The sequence below is a fragment of the Panthera onca genome, chromosome A3 (assembly GCF_046562875.1).
Source record: "Panthera onca isolate mPanOnc1 chromosome A3, mPanOnc1 haplotype 2, whole genome shotgun sequence".
Lineage (NCBI taxonomy): Eukaryota > Metazoa > Chordata > Mammalia > Carnivora > Felidae > Panthera > Panthera onca.
In genome coordinates, this window is record NC_138341.1 from 101759317 (window position 1) to 101782331 (window position 23015).

The window sequence follows — 23015 nt, forward strand, 5'->3', positions numbered from 1 at the left end:
CACTATTTGTGATTGCCACAAATTTCGGTATCAGCAATGCCTTAGACATCATTCACTACCATCTGGCTCAATAAAGTGATTTTCTTTGGTTTGTGAAGGGCTGAGAGGAGCAAGTTGGCATGATGGGTGCTGAACATTTAGCCATTAAAAATGAAAACAGAGGCCTCATCTAGGTGAGTGACGCAAAGGAAGTCCTGGTCTGTCACAGGCATGACTAATCGGTTTACTGAATTACTGAATACCTGGAATAATCCAACAGTGTGCCAAAAACGAATCAGGCTTAGGTGACAAATATACTTTGAGGGCCTGTTCTTGAGCCTGTCCTTAAATTCAAAGCCCTGATAGGATCAACAAGCCTCTGGGGTCTGGGGAAGCTGCAGTTAATGTACTGTGAAAAGTGGGCACGGGGAAACAAGGAAGCCACATTCTTCTCAGAAGAGAGGTTGTGTATAGTTCAAAAAGTGTCTTCCTGATGATAAGAAGTCGATATTGGGCTTTGTTCTGACTTTTGCATACAGTGACAACACTGTTTCTTCTGCCACGGTTTCCTCGTTCCTCTTCTCTTGTGCCACTGACCTTTTGTTGAGACACAAGACCGTTCTTACTGCTCATCCGTCAGTGGCTTTCCCTTCCTCTGGATCCAGGGCCAGCTGTCATGGTCAGGCTGAATACGGCCTGTACCTTCCATATGCTGCTCAGTGTGGTTGATGGTTCACACCTTCTTCCTTCAAAAGTCCACAAAACCCACCTCCAGCTACAGCTACATTTAGATGCGTTCTCTGCTTCCCTGTTCCATGGGCTGCTCACCAAAGATATTTTCATGTCTGCACATGATAGACATCCATCAGATATCTCTTAAGTGAAAAGATGGTTGGATGATGAAGGAATGCTACCTGTTACTCTAAGCCCTTGCTTCCCATCTGTTCCCCCATTCTTCTTGTTCCTTTGGAGATGCCCAATTTCATCCTTCAAATGCTGAGCCCAAATGTGGAATATTAAGCAATGGGTACTTCAGTAACTGTGAATGATGACAAATAAATCATTCTTACTTTTAAGATGGTGATGGGGGAAATGCCTCCTTTTTTAGCCTATGGGGGAAATGCCTCCTTTTTTACCCTATGGGGAAAAGCATAATCATGATGGCTAACTTTGGTAAGCAAAGTAAATGTCTTTCTCAAGTCACATTTATAGTCTCTTCCTCATGAGATCAGTGAGGGAATTTCTGATGCATTGAAAATTTGGTATGTTAAGTTTTACAGTTTGGGTAAATACTTAGGCTCAGATTTTCTTGGTAGCTCTGTCAGTATGTGGGCAGGTGTTGCATGGCCTTTGGACAGGTTTGTAAGAAGCATGGTGATCTTGCAAGAGTGCGAAAGGCAACAGAGAGCAGGGGACCGAGCTGATTTGAGGGTGAGGAAGGTGCTAGGGGCAGGGCCTGGGTACCTGGGGAGGGAAACCAGTAATTCTGACCTCAGGGACATGAGACAAAGGACAGGGAGAGCCTAAAGCATGGGGACAGAGTGTCCTCAGAGTTCTGGGCCGATGCAGCACGTAGGGCTCTGATTCTCCGGGAGGAATTAAACATAGTACTCAACTGGGATCCCTAAGTGCTTGAGGTCAATGCAGGAAGGTAAGATGCGATCCAGGGAACTTGGGGGCTCAGAGGTCAGTTCTGGGATCCTGCATCTCAGATCAAGGGCAACCAGTGTGAACCCTGGCTGCATCTGCCTAACCCAACTGCCTTGCTCTGGGAGGGCTGCATGGAAGAGCAAGTCTCCTGCATTCCACTAGCCAGGGGGAGACAGCCTTGGAAAAGGCTGGGAAAGGAGGTAAAGGCGAATTGTGCTTAAAAGTAGGAACTGGAAGGGCATCAAGGTGGCTCAGTTAGTTGGGCGTCGACTTATGCTTGAGTCATAATCTCACAGTTAGTGGGTTGGAGCACCACATCGGGTTCTGTGCTGACAGCTCAGAGCCCTGAGCATGCTTCAGATTCTGTGTCTCCTTCTCTCTGCTCTTTCCCTGCCTGTTTTGTTCTCTCTCTCTCTCTCTCTCTCTCTCTCTCTCAAATAAATAAATAAACTTAAAAACAAGGGAACTAGAATCAGATCTCCTTGGTGTAAATGCCACCTCTGCCTCTGTGTCTAGCTAGCTCTGTGTCTCCTCACCACTCTGTCCCTCTGTTTCTTCCCCTGTAAAAAGGAGATGATCCTAGCAGGTGTCTCATTGTGTAGTTATGAGGCTCAAATGACTTAGTGCATGTAAAAGGCTCATTGTAGCAAGGGTTCAATACTATTAGTTGTTGTAAAACATATAGAAACAATCACTGTCTTTATTAAAGTGAACAGCTCAGTTCAGGAGTCCAAGGAGGACCTTAAGATCTAAAAAGTTGTGGCTTATAAAAAAAAAATAGTCTCAGTGCTGTTTATAGGTTTGATCTTCCACTCAAACAGCACTCCTGAGCCCTCAGAAGCAAAACTCAGAGTTTTCCCACAAACATTGCACTCATTGTTCTGTCTCCCCTTGCCCTTTAAATGCCTCTAGGTAGAACCTTGGTTCTTCCTCTCCACTTTTTTTCTTTTCCAACTGCTCTAAATTCTTGGTCTGCCCAGCCCTCTGACCTCATTGAAACTCTCCTTTCCAGAGAAAAAAATTGCTTCTCCTCTCCAAGACTAGTTCCAGAAGCCCTTTGTGACGCCCTTTAGGTCGGAGATTGCCTGCCTACCCTACAGCCTTGTAAGTGTGGTCCTGCACCAGCAGTACTGGTGACACTTGGGAGATGGGCAGAAATGCTGAGGCTCAGGCCCCGCCCCAGGTCTACTGAATCAGAGTCTGCATTTAAACAACCACCCCCTAGTGAATTCAGTGTATGTTAAAGTCTGAGAAACACTGTTCCAGAATCTAGATCCTAAGTAATTATCAGCAAAGTGAGCAGGTTCTGAGAAAAAAAAATAACTCAGTCCTGATTTTCCCATATCTCTGCAACAAGATGTCACCCTTTCCAGAGACTTAAAATTTACCCAGGGTTTGAGGTCCTGAAACACCAGGGTGTTAATACTCAGCCCAGAGAATGTGTCTACCAAAGGCATCCGCATGCCCCAAGGAGCTGCGGCCTACTTTCTCAAAATGCACCAGAATCGCAGTGGAGAACAGATTTACTGGTCACTGGTCAGAGCTGACTCCATAGCTTAGACTGTCAAATGTGCTGAAGAGTCTTTTTTGTGGCACTTAATGAGTCACAAAGGCAACCCAAGGACTGGCTATTTCACTGAAGCTGCCCAAAGGAGAAAATGCAGATATTCTTAGCATTTAGCCAGAGGAATTCAGAGGCTAAATTTTAGCATTCTGGGTTAAAATTTAGGCCACTAACAGGACAAGCAATCATATAGATTGATTTTTACACAATAATACACTGATATGGCCTGGAAGTAGCTGGACTTAGCTAGTGGGTAAGAGTGTTAGCTAGCACATGCTGTACAGGCCCTGCCTATATCCCTCAGCCTGGCTCCTTATTGAAAACACAGGCCATTCTTGGTCCAAGAGCTTTCTTCCTGGCTGTGGGGGCATACTGAGCCTAAGCAGGAACAGCCTCCAACCTCCCACACATGGGAATTGGTGTATAAATAATCCAATTCCCGCACCCCACTGAAGTATGTCTACACTGAGTTCCCAGGTAGGATTAAGCTCTGGCTGTCTATTGTGGTAACCTGCTTGACAACATGCCTTTTGTTGGCTGCCTTTCCTTCTCTGTCTCCATTCTCTGCTCATCTGCTGGTGCTTCCTTGGATCATGTCCTAAATAAATGAGTTACACTCAAACCCTTGTCTCTGGGTCGCTCCTGGGAGAAATGAACCATGATAAGAGCAACACACTTGGGTTTGAATTTGGACTCTGGCCGTTTATCATGTGTGATGTTGGACAGGCCATTTAATCATTTTGAGAATCAGTTTTCTCTTAATAAGTAGAGATAATGGATAGAACTATAAATATGGGGTTTTGTTAAAATTAAATAAACTGATTATGCAAAGGGCTTAACATAGTGCCTAGCGATAAATATGGTCTCAGTAATTGTCCGTATTCACTATCCAGGAAGAGTTAATCTATGGTGATAAAGAATTCTAGTACCTGACTTTGAATTTGGTATGGCTAAAAATGCACTCTGAGTCCTTGGAGATTTTCCCCTGGAGGGTAGCCTTTGTGTGTTCTGATTCTGTTCCCTTTCACAATTTTCCTTCTGTTTGGTCCCTTTGTTGCTTGTTCTGATCTTGTGGGAAATAGAGAAATGAGGAATAGCTTGAAGTTATTTAAGCTGTTCAAATAGGATTGAACATCAAGCTTGTCCAAATAGAATTCAAAGCTTACACTGGTCTGAATAGGTGTAACTGCACCTTAGGTATATTTTAGCCATACACAGTTAAAAAATTCAAGGATCCACAATTCTGACTGATATACAGTTGCTCTAAATAACAAAGAGTATCCTTTAGTACTGATTTACATAAAACAGGACCTCTTCTCCTCCAAAAGTCAGGGGAGTATCTCAAGGTGTAAGCAGAGGTCACAGGCAGAGGAAAGCCCAGGAGGGCAGAACAAGTAGACGGTTGTGTGAAATCCCATCATCCCGATGTTTAAGTACATTCTGGTTTAGGCGGCCATTCTTAAGAACCCATCTCACACGTTATTAGCTTCGGTCTCTGTTGTGTTGTATGCTTATCCCCACACAGGAAGGCAACTTAATATCCTCTACATCTTATTTACATTATTATTCCAATCTGCATGGATGCACGTTGAGGATTAAAGCATCATTGTCTATTGAGGAATTTAGTAGTATCCTAGGAACAGCAAAGTGGGAAAGACAGTCAGCAGCTACTGATGCCTTACATACCGTGATCCTACTTAATTCTTTCTCCTCTGTACACCGTCTCATCTCTCTCACGTCTCGAGAAAGAAGTCATTCAAAGGCCCCTGGAGGAACCCCTCTCAGACGTGACTGTTTTCGCGATGTAAACACAATAGCTGGGAAATTGTGCCCATTCCTAAAGGTAGTAAGCACGCTAGTGAGTGGGCACAAAGGCTTTGTGTGTGAGAATGAAAGTGTATTCATTTCCTACCAGGCTGTAAGAAATTAGCACAGACTGAATGGCTCAAAACAACATGTTCTCTTACAGTTCCGGAGACCAGAAATCTGAAATGGGTCTCACGTGATTTTAATCAACGTGTGGGCACGACTGCCTTCCTTTCTGGAAGCTGTACGTGGAGAATCTATTTCCTTGCCTTTTCTAGCTTTCAGAGGCTTCTGGCATTCCATGGTGTGTGACCTTCTTCCCTCTTCAAAGCCAGCAGTGACCATCAGAGTCTTGCTCACATGGCATCACTCTGACACTCCCTCCTCTGCTTCCCTTTTCTGCGTTTAAAGACTCTGTGAATACACTGGACCCATGCAGACAATCTCTTTAAGGTTAGCTGTTTAGCAACTTGAATTCCATCTGCAACTTTAATTCCTCTTTATCACATAATATATTTATAGGTTTTGGGATTAGGACATGGACATTTTTAAAGGCCATTATTCTACCAACCACAGAAAGTTGAAGAGCAACAGCAGTTTAATAATAGAATTTTCACTAGATGATGGAATCGGGACCCGCATTGCACACACTCTCAGCTAGTTGGAAGGGGCAGCATTTATACAGACAGCTCCGGGCTTCAACCACTGAGCAGTTGTATGATCTTGGACAAGTTGTTTAATACCTCAAAGCCTGGATCTCCTCATTTGTAAACTAGCACCTACCTCATGGGGTTGTCCATGAGATTAAATAAGTACATCAGAGAAGGCCACTAGCTCAGCATCTGGCACAAAGTAAATTTGCAGTAAGTGCTGTTTACCGGTATAAAATGACCACAGCTAACATTTATTAGAAAGATGTAAATGAGAAATGTTTTCTGTTTTCTGGGAGCACAAAGGGAAGGCGTGAAGAATAAGTTACTGAATGTTTTAAGAGCTTTGTAAAATTGGTCGATAAAATGAAATTCTTGAATTAAAGTTCCAGCAAAAAAAATTTTACAAGCAAAATTTTATTTGAAGATAATATCAAACTCAACAAAAAATTATAAGAATAAGAGTACTACAAAGAATGCCCACATACTCTTTTTTCCAGATTCATCTATTAACACTATTCCATTTACTTTATCATTCTATCTATCTATCTAATTTTATCTATCTAATTTTTTTTATCTATGTAACTAATTTTACCTAGTATTATCTAACCTACTGGCCATATTCCAATTTTGTGAATTAGTCAGGAATGTCCTTTATAGCATCTCCCTATCTCTTTCAGAATCCAGTCCAGGGTCTGGTACTGTACTTAGTTATCACAGCTCTTTGGTATCCTTTTATCTGGATCATCTCCTCAGCCTTTCTTTGTTTTTTATGATATTAGCATATTTACAGCATACATTCCCTTTTTTTTTGTTTTCTTTCCAACAAAGTGTTTCTACTTTGGGGTTGTCTAACAATAAAACTCAGTGTTCTGATCTGTATACTATGTTAGTTATGTTGAATCTTTCTCAGTGTATCACATCTGGAGACACACAATGTTCACCTGTCCCTCACCAATGATATCAGTTTTTACCAGTTATCCAGATGTTGTCGGATTTCTTCCTGATATAGTTACTGTGCTTTCTGTTGGATGTATTTTCACTGGAATTGCTATCCTGAGATTAGAATCTGAAGTAAGAGATATGGAATAACTGCATAGGGTGGCATGGGCAGGACCAGGAGAAGCTGGCTGAACTTCTCTCTGTCCCTGGAATAATTTCTGAGCAGTTGGAACTAATGGAAAGATTCAATCTGTGGGTGAACTGCATACTTTATTTGAGTATTTAAAATAAAGTTGTTTTGTAGGGGTCTGCTTAGAAGTTTTCCCACTGTATGGTTTCTGTTCAATCATCTGTATATATTTGTGTTTGAACAAAAATGTGGAAATAATCTTCATTGATGTGTTCATGTTGTTGGCATCTACTCTATATACCCATGAATAACAGCAGAATTTTTGATAACTGTGGGATTGGAATGCAGGGGATGATTATCTCTTCTATTCATATTTTAGCCTCAGCCAGCAGGAAAAGAATCAATTCAAGCCATCCCTTGCCCCACTCCCCTCAAAAGGAAGGGTTGCTAACATAGCGGGTCAGGGCCTGACGTTCCTTTGCCATATTGGCCATGGGAAATTGTCTCAAGAAGCATTAGCCGAAACCAGTTTCACTTCCTGGCTTATGTGCTACAAGCTCTCAAGTTTCTTGTCTCTATGTAGACCAAGAATGGCTTGTCCTGCAAGTCATTTTGGCTGCTTTTCCAGTGACCGGGTGTGTAAGTGGCATAAAAAGACTCCGAGTCTGCTGAGTCATTCATTTTAGATTCAAAGGAGGAAGAAGTAGGAAATGACACTTGGGTGTCCAGCTTCTGCCCCAGCAATGGCGGCTAGAGAAGCTGTATTAGTTATCTATTGCTACGTAACAAATTACCCCAACACAATTAACACTTATTATCCACAGATTCTGCAGGTTAGGAGTTTGGGAACCTTAGGTGGGTGTTCTGGCTCAAGAAAGTTGTGAGCTGCAGTCAGGATGTTGGAACTACAGTCATCTGAAAGCCTGAGTGAAGCCAGAAGATCAGTAAAGATATCCTGTTCACATGGTTGTTGGCAAGAGGCCTCAGTTCTTCTGTATAGGCTGCTTAAGTGCCCTCACTAGTGATGCCAGAGAGAAGAACAGGCAGAAGCCATAAGCCTTTAACACCTAGCCTTAAGAATGACATATCATCACTTCTACTGTATTCTTTCGATCACGTAAACCAATCCTGAGACAATCCAGGAAGGGACTATTCAAGGCATAAATACCGGGAGGTGGGTGGGGGGGAATCATTGGAGAATCACTACCATAAAGTCTTAAGCTGGAGAGTAGGAAATTCTTGGTTAGTGTTTAAGAAAACGTTTAGTCTCCCAGTTGAGTATATACACGTCTGTCTGCTTATCTATCTATCTATCTATCTATCCATCTATCATCTATCTTTCTATCATCATCTCTATAGACCGCCAAGGGAAATCTGGAGAATGGTAGAATTTGGGTTAAATTCCAAATAGTAACAAACGCAGGATAGTGAAGGTGTATGAGAACTGTTATGGGGACAGTTGATCTTTACAATCCATAAGCAGATGGGTCTTTTCCTTCTGAGGCTGTTCAAAGCCTATCTCAAATCAAAGCTTATACCTTTGTTTTCACTGCCACTAGACACGAGGGAGGGCTACTAAAGCCATTGAACAAAGCCAATTCATCCAGAGATCAGCATGGAATGAAGCAGAACTGTCCAAACACACCTTTTGTTGCTTCCTGAAGTACATATATCTTAGTTTGTGTATGTGTATATATATATATATATATATATATACACACACATACATATATACCTATACATATATATATATATACACACATATGTATGTATGTGTGTATATATATATGTGTGTGTGTATATATATACATATACATACATATGTATATATATACACACACACATATATATCATATAACATATTGGTTCTTCATTAACTGGCCAAGACCTTATTTTTCAGCTCTTCTCCAGTAGTTCAGCCTCACACTAGAGGTCTTGCTGCTTTTTACACACTCCAGGTTATTCTGTTTAGAAATTTCCTTTCCCATATCCCTGATCAGAATTCTCTTAATCCTTCAAAGTCTATGGCAAATACTATCCATTTCATGCAATCCCCAAAGTGAAATGATCTTTGCATTCCTCTGGGTCATCATAATGTTTTCTACTATCCTTTGGTGGCACTGGCAATGAAAATGATGAGGATAATAATAATCACAATAATACAGCAGGTACAAGTGACTCAGAAGTTTTCACTGCTAGGCATTGTGCTAAGCACTTTATATGCCTTCACTTACATATCAGTGAATCAGGCATTGTAATTATCATTTTTGGAATAAGTAAATTGAGATCCAAGAAGGTTAAATAATTTGACTAGCACCACATGCTAATAAGCTATAGGACAAGGACACAAATGCTTGGGGCAGGGGGGAAGCCTATACTTTTTTCTTTAACACCAAAGATATTGTATGATAACAATTATATTTTTAGGAAAATTTATTTATGAGGAAGTTGGCATATTTTAAATGTAAAATTCAATGATTTTAATAAGAATGTAAATATCACCCCAATCAAAATATCAAATATTTCTATGACCCCAGAAAGTTCCTTTATGCCTCTTCTCACCAATTCCCTCCCCTACAATCAGAGTCAAGCATCTTTGTGATTTCTATGACCATAGATTAGTTTTGTCTGTTTTTTATTTGCTATAAACAAACTCATACACTATATACTATTTTGTGTCTGGTTTATTTCATTAAAAATAATTTTTCTGAAGAGTCATCCATGGTGTGGGTGTCAGTAGTTTATTCCGTTGTTTTTGTTTTTTTTTTTTTAAATCAGAGAGTCATATTCCATTATATGAATGTAACAGATCTTTTCCATTCTCCTATTATAGATATTTGGGTTGTTTCCAGTCTTGGCTATTATGACTAAATCTGCTGTGGACATTCTTGTACAAGCCTTTTTGTGGACATGTGCTGGAAATTCCAAGGTGAAGAATTTATGGATCATGGTATAGGGATATGTTTATAAGACTGCCAAGCTGTTTTTCAAAGAAGTTGTATAATTGTACCCTCCAGCAATGGGTGAGAGTTGCTTCATATCTTTGCTAATATTTGGTGTTGTCATCTTTTTTATTTTAGCCATTTTGGTGAGCATGAAGAGGTCCACTGGCCAAAGCCTGTACTCTTAATCACTGCCTGATATTGCTGTGGCCCTTTTTCTACTTAACCCACAATACAGCTACTTTGATACATATCTGCCTCTCCTAGTAGATTGTAAGCATGCGCTGGGTGGGAATAGTGAAAGGAGTTCTTCTAAGGAAGAACACCACTTTTTACCTGACAATAACATAAAACTTAAGTCTTAAAACTTTCCTAAGGCAGCGTTATAGAAAAGGGAGAGTTATAACACTTCTGATGATTAAATGTCAGTCCTAAGAGATCAGTCATGTTTTCAGAGGCTGCACTGTAAGACCACAAATAACAGTGACACTAATGTGTTTGGGTTACAGTTAGCAATCTAGGTGTTTAAGACACTTCAACCATTTAAGGTCAGCAGAGGTTAACAAGCCAGTAGTGAAAATAAACATAATTGTGTTTCATGAGGCTAAGTTCCCCCATTCAAATGGGGCAAGGACAAAGCCGCATGTTCTAGAAGAAAGCAGTATATGTCAGGAGAGATGCATTGATACTCACTGTTGTGTTTGAAGATCCTTATGGTTGCACCTGAGAGTCGGGCCCCGAGTACGAGAGATGCATGGTTTAACTCATCACTTAAAATGAGGCATCCCTGTTCAGAAAGCAAACACACAAAGCACAGGCCAATAAATAAAATTAAAGAAAAATAGCATGTGGAAATAGAACAACACTTCAAGACCTTTAACAGACATCCCTCAAACCCATTTTCATTTTAAAAGGCCAAGAGTTTTACCTGGTGTCTATATGGGTAAAATCCTGTAGACAATTAGCTGATGAACATGGGGATTATTTTAAGGGATTATATCTTTAATCATTTGCATTTGATTTTCATCAGAGAAGATCATTCAAGATCTTGGTTAAATGCCAGCTAGCATTTTCTAAAGAATTGATGTTTGGCAGGAAAATGGATATACTTTGGGTGGGTTGTGGATTTGCTGGGGTTCCTCAATCATGCGTTGGATTATTTGGGATATGGTGTTCTTGTTCTGGAGGGGAGGGGTCTTTTCTGCAGGGTCTTTCAAGCTCTTGTTTTCCTATTCTCATTCTCCTCTGTATTGACATCATTGTAGACCAAAGTATCAATGCTTTCCAGTTAAAAACTTTGCATTTGGAAAAGTATGGATGGCAATTCAGTCTGAGGCAAGTGAAAAAGATCAATCAAATTTACTTCTTATAAATTACAGTTGTAAATTTATTTTCCTTTTTTAATTTAAAACTTTCAAAACTATAAAATTGTTCCAGCATACAAAAAATGAAGAGACAAACTATGGTGGCCATTTGTTTTTGTGGCCACCCAGAAGCTTTGAGTTCTTGCTCATACTTTAGAAAGTTCACACATGAAGTGTTGTAAGTTTTTTGGGGAAGAGCCAACAATGCTCTAGATGAGTATGTGTGTATTTATAATTTTTTGGTGGACATTTGAGAGTTACTTATAAACCTGATGATACCTCACCCCTAAATTCTTCAGCATGTACTTACTAAGAACAAGGATGTTCTCTGGCTAAATCACAATGCAATGATCACGCCCAAGAAAGCCAACATTTATGTAGTACTATCATCTAAGAGACAGCCCAAGTTCATGTTTCCCCAACTGTCCTAATGATGTCAATGTCTTTTACAGATGTTTTCTTTCCTTCTATTTTTTTCAGTGCAGAATCCAATCAAAGATAATATGTTGCATTCAGTTGTCATGAGTCAGATTTTTTAAGCCTAAATCTGATTATGGCACTTACTTAAACGCAGCCAATCAATGTCCCCATTTTCCTCAGAAAGAATTTCCAACACTCAAGGAGAACTACAAGGCTCTGTGCAATTTGGCACCTGCCTTCATCTCCAGTCTCCTTATCATCCACTACCCTATATTCTAGTTCTTCTAAAGCTCAGTGCTTTATGCATGCTGCTATCTTTTCCTTACCTTAAAGAAAAAAAACTTAACAGACAAGTAACAGATTCAGTTCTCACGTCACACACTTTGCACAAGCATCTCAGCCTTTCTTAAGAAGAGCTTGGAAGCAACTCTTTTGCTTTTCTCCATGTATGTGTATGCCTTTTCTGTGGCATTCATCCTATTTTATTTGGTGTATCGTTTCCCCCACCAGACTGTAAACTACATAAACTTACAAGGCACAGATCTTGTTCATCTTTGTCCTGTATCTTGCCTTATATGAGGGCAAACTAGTTTCTCAACAAGTGATTTGTTAATGAATAAATGAGTGGCATGAGCAAAATGTTTTGTTCAAATAAATGCCCAATAAGTGTTTTCTGCATTGCACCTGGGGACTTGGGAACCTAAAAATTTAACTGTTTTTGCTAAACTATCATCAAAGATGAGATGTGACCCACATCCAGGGCTTTAATTCTATAACTGAAATATCATTATGAACAGATTTGCTGGACTAAGCTGTTATATTTATTTAAAAAGCTGGACATCCAGGGGCAATTGGATGACTCAGTTAGTTAAATGTTTGACTCTTAATTTCAACTCAGGTCATGATCTTGCCGTTTGTGAGATCAAACCCCATATCTGTGCCATCAGCACAGAGAATGCTTGGGATTCTCTCTCTTTCTCTCTCTCTCTCTCTGCCCCTACTGCACTCATTCTCTCACTCTCTCTCTGTCTCAAAATAAACATTAAAAAAAATAAAAAAAATAGAAAGCTGGACATCCAATCAGCTTTTCCTAAAAAAAAGGACCTTCTCAGCCATACTTCTAATAGTACCTGCCCAGAGTTGTAATTCTTAGGCACACGGAAGAAGACAATTATGTTAACAAATTCTCACCTTTCCAACTAGTGCTGGGATATTCATTGAGTTAGTTGCAAATCCCATCCCAAAGACCATAGCTGCTTCTACATTCAGGAACTCAGCCACAAGGTTCTCCAACTCTTTGTGTTTATCCAAACTTCCTGCACAGGAAATGATAGGATGAGTCAGTTTTCCCTTCTCTCAACAAGATCGAAAACTCGAAACCCAGTGCATCACCAAAAGACATGTGTGAGAATGTATGTATATTTGTCACAGCCCCAATCAAGAAACAACCCAAATGTTCATATACTGCAGAATGAAGGAATTAAATGCCTTGTGGAGATATTTACAGAACAGAATTAAACTCAGGAAGGAACAATAGTGCCCCACACAACAAAATGAAAAGAATCTCACAAATACATTGTTGCGTGAAAGAAGTCTGACACTTACACATGCATACAAGCTGAATCCATTTACCTAAAGTTTACAAACTGGGGTGCCTGGGGCACTCAGTCGGTTAAGTGTTCGACTTCGGCCTAGGTCAAGATCTTGCCGTTGCCGAGTTCAAGCCCTGCGTCAGGCTCTGTGCTGACAGACTGTGTTCAGAGATTGGAGCCTGTTTCAGATTCTGGGTCTCCCTCTGTCTCTCTGCCCCTCCCCCACTCACCCTCTCTCATTAGAAGTCAGGATAGTGGTTAATTTTGTTGGGAGCACGAGGAGACCTTTGAGATTCTCTAAATGTTGTGTTTCTAGATTTCGATGCTGGTTACACGGGTATGTTTGCTTTGTGAAAATCTAATACTTAACAACTGGCATGCTTTTATATATAAATATTGATAATGCAATAAAACCTACAAAAAAAATACCACAATTTTTCTCTTCCCTCACCCTACATCCCTCAAGTGATTAATTAAATTGTAACGCTCCCAGAGGGTGCCCCACACTTAAATGCAAACAGATCCCATGACATCTATAGACAGTAGTAAATCTAGTTATAAATTATTGAACCTTTGGAGTGTGCTAGATTTCAAAGGTTACCATTCAAGTTATCTCATTTAATCTTAAAAGCCCAATAATGCAGTTATCATTACTTTATAGATTAGAAAACCAAGGTGTAAAGAGGTCACAGATAAAAACCAGCAGAGATAATCCAGTCTAACTCCAAAGTTCATGTTTTACCATCCTGCTATCTTTTATATGCTTATGCTCTGACTCCTTCTTATCCTGAATCGCTCATGCCTTGCTAAGAGTAAATGTTAATGATCCTCATATTTTTCTGTTTGCCGTTACTGTCCTAGATCTGCAGTGTCCAATATAGTAGTCACGAGCTACATGTGGTTAGTGCAATAGAGTTTTAAATTGTAGTTAATTTTAGTTAACTTTATTTAAACTTAAAAACTGAAGCATTGTAAAGTATTTTCCACTGAACACAACTTTATTATCTGGGTAGGATTATATTCTACTTATTTCACTTTAACCAATGAAAATTTAGTGTCTGAACTGAGATGTCCTGTAAGAGTAAAATACACACTATTTTTTGAATGTTTAGTACAACAAAACAAAAACAATAACAAAAATAATGTAAAATGGTTCATAAATATTTTTATATTGATTACATGTTCAAATGATAATATTTTGGATATATTGGGTCAAACAAAACCCATAATGAAATTAAATTTACTTGTTTTTTTTAACTTTTTTTTAATGTGGCCACTAGAAGTTTTATTTCATTTTATTTCATTTATTTTTTAATTTTTAAAAATTAAAAAAATTCAATGTTTATTTATGTTTCTGAGATAGAGAGACAGAGTGCAAGCAGAGTGAGGGAATGCAAGAGAGAGAGAGGGAGACACAGAATCCGAAGCAGGCTCCAGGCTCTGAGCTATTAGCACAGAGCCCAACACCGGGCTCGAACTCATGGACCATGAGATCATGACCTGAGCTGAAGTCGGACACTTAACTGATGGAGCCACCCAGGTGCTCCTGGAAATTTTAAATTACATATATGTCTTGCATTATATTTTTATTGGACACTGCTGCTGGAGATGATTCATTGGACAAAACACAAAAATGTACAAGTGGAGGTACGTAATTTGCAACCACAGAACACAGAAGCAGATTTAACTCAGCTTTAAGTTAGAGGAATATTGTTAGCACATTCAGGATTACTTATAAACATGCTTTTTTCAACCTAAAGGTCAACATGTTTTACTATACAGAGTGTGATATCAGAATTTTATTTAAATTGGTAAATTAGCTTGCTTCTTGTGCTAAAATGGTGAAGGGTTGAACTTGAGAAGGCATTGACTAGTGAGTTCAAAATTTTATTTTGCATTTAATATGAAAGAGCACATTTCATGTATCATCTTTGCCCTTCCTGAGAGGTCACACTGTCATACAACAGATGGCTGCTGGCCTTTCTTCTCAGTTCAGAATTCATTTATCCTCCCAAATGTCAGAAACCATAGTAAAACAAGTATTCTAGCAGAATTAATTTTACTCAAGCTTGGGGGGAGGGGAGTTAAAACTTAAATTGTTATTTAAAACTTTATTATCAAAGATACAGAGAAAAAAGAAATACTAAAATTTAAAGATGTGACATGGGCACATAATCACTCATTGTATTTGTTTTTACCTAACAGAGACTACATCCAAAGGGAATGACCCCATGATAGATAGTGACCAGGCCATTGGCCTGGGCATGACATCCTTGGGTTCTGGCCCAGCTCTTCTGCTAAATAACGGAACGGACTCTGGCTAACTCTTCTGGAAGTTTCCAGAGAGGTTGGGAGAAGTACTGTTTTAGGCTTCCCTGATGTTGGGACTGTTTTTTTCCTCCACATAGAATGGTCTTCTTGCAGCTCCCACTCACTTTTTGACGTCCACCTAACATGATGTCTTTCCTCAGGTGCTGTTTTCTTTTCTTTTTTTTTTTACATTTGTTTATTTATTTTTGAGACAGAGAGAGACAGAGCATGAGCAGGGGAGGAGCAGAGAGAGAGGGAGACACAGAATCCGAGGCAGGCTCCAGGCTCTGAGCTGTCAGCACAGAGATCAACGCGGGGCTCAAACTCACAGACTGTGAGATCATGATCTGAGCCCAAGTCAGACGCTCAACCGACTGAGCTACCCAGGCGCCCCCTCAGGCGCTGTTTTCAACTTCTCCAGGCACACTTGGTCATTTTCTTCTGAGATCACAAAAGCTTCATTATGTAATGATTATAACACTTATGAAGTTGAACTAAGAACATTCATGGGGCCATCTTCTCTACTACAGAAAGAGCCCTCAGCGTGCCAATACTATGTGCAGGATGTTCATCTTGGCAACCATAGAGACTAGTGCAGAACTAACACACACTAGGTGCTTGTTGAGTAGCATGCAGACTTTTGATGGAGTATAAGGACAGAACTGAGCCCAGAGTAGGGGACTGCACATGGAAGAAGGTCAAGAAGCCACGTGATGCCAGGGCAACAAGGTATCTAAGTAGTGAGCTCCACTTTGAAAGTACCCATACCTGAAGAAGTCCCTGGCAAGGGTGAAAGGTGCCCAAACATTGCCAACTTGGTAAATTTCCCCATGAGCCTTTCCTTCCCAGAGACTTGGGTGACAACTGTGTCCTGGCCCAGTCACCCAGAAGTGATGAGTAGAAGTTCATGGTGACTCTCTGTGATGTCTTTCTCCACCTTCATCTTACCCAAATCTGCCATCCCAGGGCTTTATCTGTAACAGTTGCATCACCAAAAGTCCTTAGGGTTATGTGGAATGTATTGTAAGCAATCAAACAGCCAACCAACTAATAAGAAGTGGGTGTGTCCAAGAACAACCTAAGAAATTGCCCTCTATGAGGTCTTTATCATTAGCCCTGGCTTAAGGAGAGGGAGAAGAGAGGAAATGCAGGTATCCATATTAGGTCTACAGATCCAGCCTTCTTCTGGATTTCCAGTGGTCAGGTGGATAGTAAACTAATTTTCAAATATACTAATTTCTATGACCAGACGTCTCACAGCTGAGGTATGAATTATGAGTGGTTTTGCACGTAGGAGCTTATCTTCATTTATAGAAAACAACAGTTCCCACCCCCAACCCACCTTATCATAGAATTTCTCTGTTTGGTGCTCCTGGCTCAAATTTCATAAACAGGTATGAGAGAGTCTCAGGATTGCTAGACATTTTCTACTTCAGGAAGCCATGCTTCTCAAAGTTAGCAAAGCTGTCTGGGTGGGATGTGGTTCATTAAGGAATATTGAGAATTATGGCTTATTTGTATTAATAGAGTGCTACTTTACTCCTCCTGCTCTTCACACTGAAGAACTAAAAATGTAGGAAGACTTGAGGAAACAAAGCAGTCACAAAAACGTAACAAGCTTGCTTTTTGTAAATATTCAGGCTATACCCCAATTTGGGTGGAGGTGCCTGAGTCATGTCAAGCTGCAGTTGGTGGTCTGAGTGCTTGAGTGGTTCTAGAAATTATAGTCAACATTTTGTCTTCATTATGTAAATATGGGCTTTTTTTTAAACCCCAAGAAAGCATAGCTGTAGTCCTAACCAAAGGTACAAATAAATCCACAGTAATTTTTACTTCTTTTTCTCTCTGACTTTGGTTTCGTTTCTGTTTTTCAGTCTCTGAAGGTCAACAACAGCCGCAAATTGGCTAGTGACAATGGATCTCCAAATTGCTACGTTGTGCATATATTGACATTTATTCTCATCCTGAAGGTTTATTTATTCAATGGGATACTGCAAACCTGCTTTGTGAATAAAAGAACAAATACAAGCAGGATGTATCCTCTTCCTAGCTCTCTCCATGGTATTTTCATGTGCCAAACACTGGGCTTAGCACCATCAGTCAAATCAATAAAAATTAGATGCAGGAGAAAGTATGGATATTATGTTTATAGACTGGATACTTCTGCTGGATTTTTATTGATACTGACTGGTTCATACTCTTTAGTCAGAACATAAAGACTGCTGGCCTTCAAACTGACACTGACTAATAGTAAAGGGTGTGGGTGTTATTAACAAGCCTGTTTCACCACCCCATGTCTTCTGTGTGGCACACGTGAAGACTAGTTTTCAAATTGTGACTGTAGTCACTTTTTGTCCAGAATATCCTGTTTGTAGATTGTTCTTTAGACTTGATCTAGGAGCAGACTGGCATTTGTCATGACAACCTGCCAGTGGGCTCATCTGGCTGTTCCAGTTGTGCCATGGCTATCAGCCCACATCTGAGCCACTTTGCTTGAACTGGGGACCTGAATGTGGGAAGTTAAGAGTAGACATTGACAAGGTCCTTGGTCTTCCTCAAGTTGATATCAGTGACTATAAAGGATACACATAGGTCCTGGTGTCAATGAAAGTTAATCTGTATCCTTAGTGTGTTTAGATGTAACAGGATTTTTTTTTGTGTGTCTAAATGAAATAAAAGAGACAAAACTTTGATATACATTGATGTGCACTAGATTTGGAAATCTGAACAATTGCTAATAAATCTAGAGGACTCCTCTTCCCTACTGCTATGACGGCGAGTGCTCATCTACACAGCAAACATTTTATAGAGGGCCAGAGAGAAAATATTTTGACTTTGTGGGCCAGACAGTCTCTGTTACAACTATTCAGCTCTGCCATTATAAAGTGAAAGTGGTCATAGACAGTACACAAAAGAATGGCTGTGGCTGTGTGCCAATAAAACTTTGATGGATACCGAAATTTGAATTCCATATAATTTCACATGTTGCAAAATATTATTCTTATTTTTATTTTTTTTGACCGCTTAAAATTGTACGAAGTGTTTGTGACCTGCAGGCAGTACGAAAACAGGGGGCAGCTGGAATAGTTGGGTGACCTTTGAGGTAGGTGGTCTCTGATGTCAGCTATGAATAGTATGGGGTAGTGCCAAGAGCTCTTCAGTGGAACCCAGGAGAACCGGTGTCCAGTCTTGACTCCTCAGCCCACTGACTGCAGACACATTGATTGGCAGGTTATTAAAAAGCTCTAGGCTTCATGCATCGCATCGTATCCTATTTGTGTGGGTGGAGAGAGGGTGGAGGAACACGCATATATTCTGAAATTCCGAGTTTCAACTTTGTTCACTCATCCCAGGCATCGCCTTGCTGGAAAGTATTATACTTACATAAAATTATTGGGATATCTTGTTGAATTGTTATGCTCACTTGGCTCTGTTGAACCTACAAGGCGAAATCTGCACTTGCAGAAATATCTCTGCTCGTTGCAATTTGGCTGTGCTGTAATTTCTGTCATTGTCAAGAGAGGGGCAATTACCTTGTCAGAACTATAACAGGTATCTGGAAATTACCAAAAGGCTTTCAGAAACTGAGATACCCTTTCATTTTCCTACTCCCAAACAATTCCCCTGAGAGTCTGTCTCCCGTTAAAAATACTCTTAAAGAAAAATAAAGAGGCTTAAGAGAAACACAATGAAATCTCATTAATCAGAATTTACAATAATTTGGTCGGAGAGGAGCTGGCACTGTTTATGAAGAAGGGTTTTGCTGTGTAAATTAAGAAGGTACAGCTAATTGATGTGGGGATGTTTATAGCTTATTTAATCAAATCCACTGCTTTAAAGCATGTTTATAGCATTGATTTGCATAAAATGATATTAATTAAAATTGCTTTTTTTAAAAAAGAAAACAAGATCTCTACTTAGTAGCAATTTCTTAGAAACTGCTCAATCTCATAGGAACTTTAAGGCCATAAGATGATATTTATTTGAAATTGCTTTAATTCAGACATTTTGCAGATTCAGGCTGGCCCCTATTTCAGTAGTTCAGGCTGGTGAGACTATATGTTTCCTGGATCTAGACACAAATATTTGAGAAAGAAACACAGAAAGAGCCATGATAATTTGAATGAAATGATAGCAAACAATTTTCCAGGAAGATAAAGAGGGAGAAAAATTATCGAATGATTTAGGATCATGTTCTCAAACTGAGAAATAGAAATTTCAGCAAATTGGTACATTACAACTAACATAAATATCACATCCGAAGCTTGAACATGGAAAATAATTTCCTGTTCTATCCAGTCGCATCGTTTCCTAACTTAATATGTCCCTTCTGATGTTTTTAAGATGAAGCTGTTTGAAGGCTACTTCTTAAAATTCCAATTATGACTTGAGTGAATAGTCTGCACTAGGCAGTTTTGAGGTATGTTTACTATTCAGGTTTCCCTGATGAGCTGAATCAAGCACAAGGCTTTCCTTTTCAAAGGAAGAGAAGTCTCTAAGTAGAGATGAGCTTTGCTTGAAGCAGAGTTAGTCTTGCCACAATTCCATGAGTGTGTTTTCTTAGAAGTGAACTTCTGACCAACAGTTGCCAGCAGCACAAAGGGCTTATAGAGGGTATGTATTCAAATCATATACTGTTACTACACATTTGCTCTTACCCAGGAAAAGAAAGAGAGAGAAACGAAATACCCTTATAGGATAAAAGTGGGGGAGGGGGGAAGAAAGGAAACAAAAGTTTCTCTTTCCTTTGCCTGAATTTAACGTTTCCTGGATTTGGACATTTAGACCAGCAATGTGTGGCAGGATGCACTCAGACATCAACTTGCTTCTCTGATTTTCTGGCTTGCCTCTTACCTACTTTACAGTTTTTATTTATACTCCTCCACTCCCAGGCATATGCGGTATTCACTCCACATAAAGTAAAACACCATTGCCTTTTTGGAAAATGTTTGACTAATTTGGTCAAGAAAGGTGGCCATGCAACATAGTTTCCAGTGGTTCCCAAAGTTTAGTCACTAGAGCAGTAGCATCAACATCACCTGGGAAGTCATTAGAAATGTGAGATCTTGGGTTCTATTCCAGCCCAGCTGAACCAGAAACTGTAGGTGGGGCCAACAACCTGTGTTTTTCCAAGCCCTGCAGGTAATTCTGATGTGAGCTGAAGTTTGAGAGCCAGCGGTTTAAGCTCAAGAATCCACATAGCCTGTGGCAGGGTCCTTTCAGTAGACCGGAAAATTTGGTCTGATTTAGTGGGCATGTCTTGGAAGTGTCAGAATTATTTTCATAAGTCTGTGCCTTCATTTTAGACTCTTGTTGACTTTTAAGGAAATAACTGACCTGAGAAATATGAGATCATTGTGGAAGAATCAGAAATTAAATACAAAATACAGTATAACCATCTGTATCATGCAAATATTCAAGTAAAATATATTTTTAAAAATGTACTCATGATATACATACTGTTATAAAACTTGTTTAATTCTCTTAACAATCTATTTTCCATTTTACAGAGGAGAAAACTGAAGGCCAGGAAGGCACAGAGTTTATCTCAAGCCCTAGCAAGTCAAAGGGGAAAACTAGAATTTGAACCGAAGCAAACTAAACCCAGAGCCTCTGCTCTCAATCATGGTGCTAAGAAATTACATTTATAATATTTACATGCTTAAATAACATTATGTTAACCAGACCTACCAAGTATATTTAATCAATTTTCTATTGTTGGAAATTCACTTATTTTTCCCAGTTTTTACTATTATTCAACATATTGCACTGATTATTCTTGATCATACATCTTTGAGCACTCATTCAAAAATTTTAAGGCAAAATTTCTCAAAATGAAATTGCTGAGTTACATGGCTTTCTATTGATACATTTTCAAATTGCCTTCCAATATACTCTGTCAACAGTTTATAAGAGTGCCCTTTACTCCTTTGAAACTATGGGATTTTTTTTTTAACTTTTGCCAATCAGGCAAAAAATGGGAACTCCATGTCTTAAACATTCTTTGATTATTGGGGCAGAGTATTTCCACAGGTTCATTGGCCATTTACCTTTCTTTCTTTCTCTTTCTTGCTTGCTTGCTTGCTTGCTTGCTTGCTTGCTTTTAATGGCCTATTTGTGTACTGGATCTACTTCTTAAAGTAAGATTTTCATTACACTGTACAAACACTAAACATATACATTATACATACACTATAACATACATATGGAAAAGGAAACAAATTGGGGCGCCTGGGTGGTGCAGCCTGTTAAGCAACCAACTCTAGATTTCAGCTCAGGTGATGATCTCATGGTTTGTGAGTTCGAGCCCCACATTGGGCTGGGTGCTGACAGCATGGAGCCTGCTTGGGATTCTCTTTCCCTCTCTCTCTGCCCCTCCCCTGTTCACGCATACACTGTCTCTCTCTCACTCTCAAAAGAAATAAACTTAAAAAAAAGAAAAGGAAACAAATTGTAATTATAGAACCCTATGAAGTTTCAAAAAGTGAACACACGTATTAACTGCATCAAGATAAAAAAAAAAAAAACAATACAGACAGCACCTAAGAAGTCCCTTTGTGCCCCCTTCTAGTCACCATCTATTTCTCTTGAAAGGTAATTACTACCCTATGCATTCTCAGCAGGGATGTTGTTACTCCCGACAGTGGCCACCTGTTCTTGGAGGGAGGGCAGATAACTTACTCTGTGTATAAGGTACAGATATCCATGACCTCATTAAACAGGTGGTTATTATATATGCAATGTTAAAATACCACGGGAAGCAGTGATAAAGAACAAAAGATGGAGAAACATCACGCTATCCTGACTGTAAAGTTTTGCTCTTTTGCACGTTGTCAAAATCTTGGCCCACTTCTTCTAATTTTGTTGTTTGACTTTTAACTTTGTGGACATGACTTTTACGTACAGGAGTTTAAATGCTTCATTTCGTTGGCTCTTCTCTCTTATGATTTCTGGGAGTGCCTTCTCCGGTTCTCCTGAGCATGAGAACACAGTAGACAACTATCTGAATCACGCTTGACAAATCTGAAGGGCAAGTAGTTGTGCCTAGAGGTTGGGCTGGGAACAAGCTTCCTTTCCTCTAACAGGGAAAAGTACCTGTTTTCCATGGACATGGGTGGCCTGTGTTGCATGGTGTCAGTCTGGGAGTCATTTAAAGTGGATCCCTCCCTCTAAGAGGACATTCTTCTGGGTAAGGTGAATTAGGTGAGATGAATTCTGCTGGAGGTTATTATGGGTAGAACTGAAATATGATCAAGTGACAAGCTACGGAAGAGGCTGCTATGGTCTGAATGTTTGTGTCTCCCCCAAATTTATATTGGAAACCTAATGCCCAAAGTGATGGTGATAATAGGTGAGGCCTTTGGGAAGTGATTAGGTCAGAAAGATGAAGCCCTCATAAATAGGATCGGTGTTCTTATAAAAGAGGTCCCAGAAAATTGGCTCATCCCTTCCACTACGTGAGGATATAACCAAAAGTTTGCAACATGGAAGAGTGCCCTCACTTGACCATGCTGGCAGTCTCTAGAATGGTGAGCAATGAACTTTATTGTTTATGAGTCACATAGTCTGTGATATTTTGTTATAGCAGCTTGATTGGACTAAGACAGAGGCATTGCACATATCAGAGGAGCTACAGCCTGATAGTCCTAGCAGGGCCCTTACCAAA

The 23015-nt window shown here is 39.7% G+C and overlaps 1 protein-coding gene across 1 annotated transcript in view; it reads right to left on the minus strand.

Moving 5' to 3' along the window:
* SPTLC3 (serine palmitoyltransferase long chain base subunit 3) overlaps positions 1–23015 on the minus strand; it is a 130515-nt gene that overhangs the window by 56609 nt on the left and 50891 nt on the right. Inside the window, exons 5-6 of the mRNA XM_060611913.2 lie at positions 12639–12763; positions 10357–10450 (exon numbers count right to left, since the gene is read on the minus strand). Of these exons, the coding sequence (XP_060467896.1) occupies positions 10357–10450; positions 12639–12763 (219 nt within the window). The remainder of the gene's footprint in view (positions 1–10356; positions 10451–12638; positions 12764–23015) is intronic.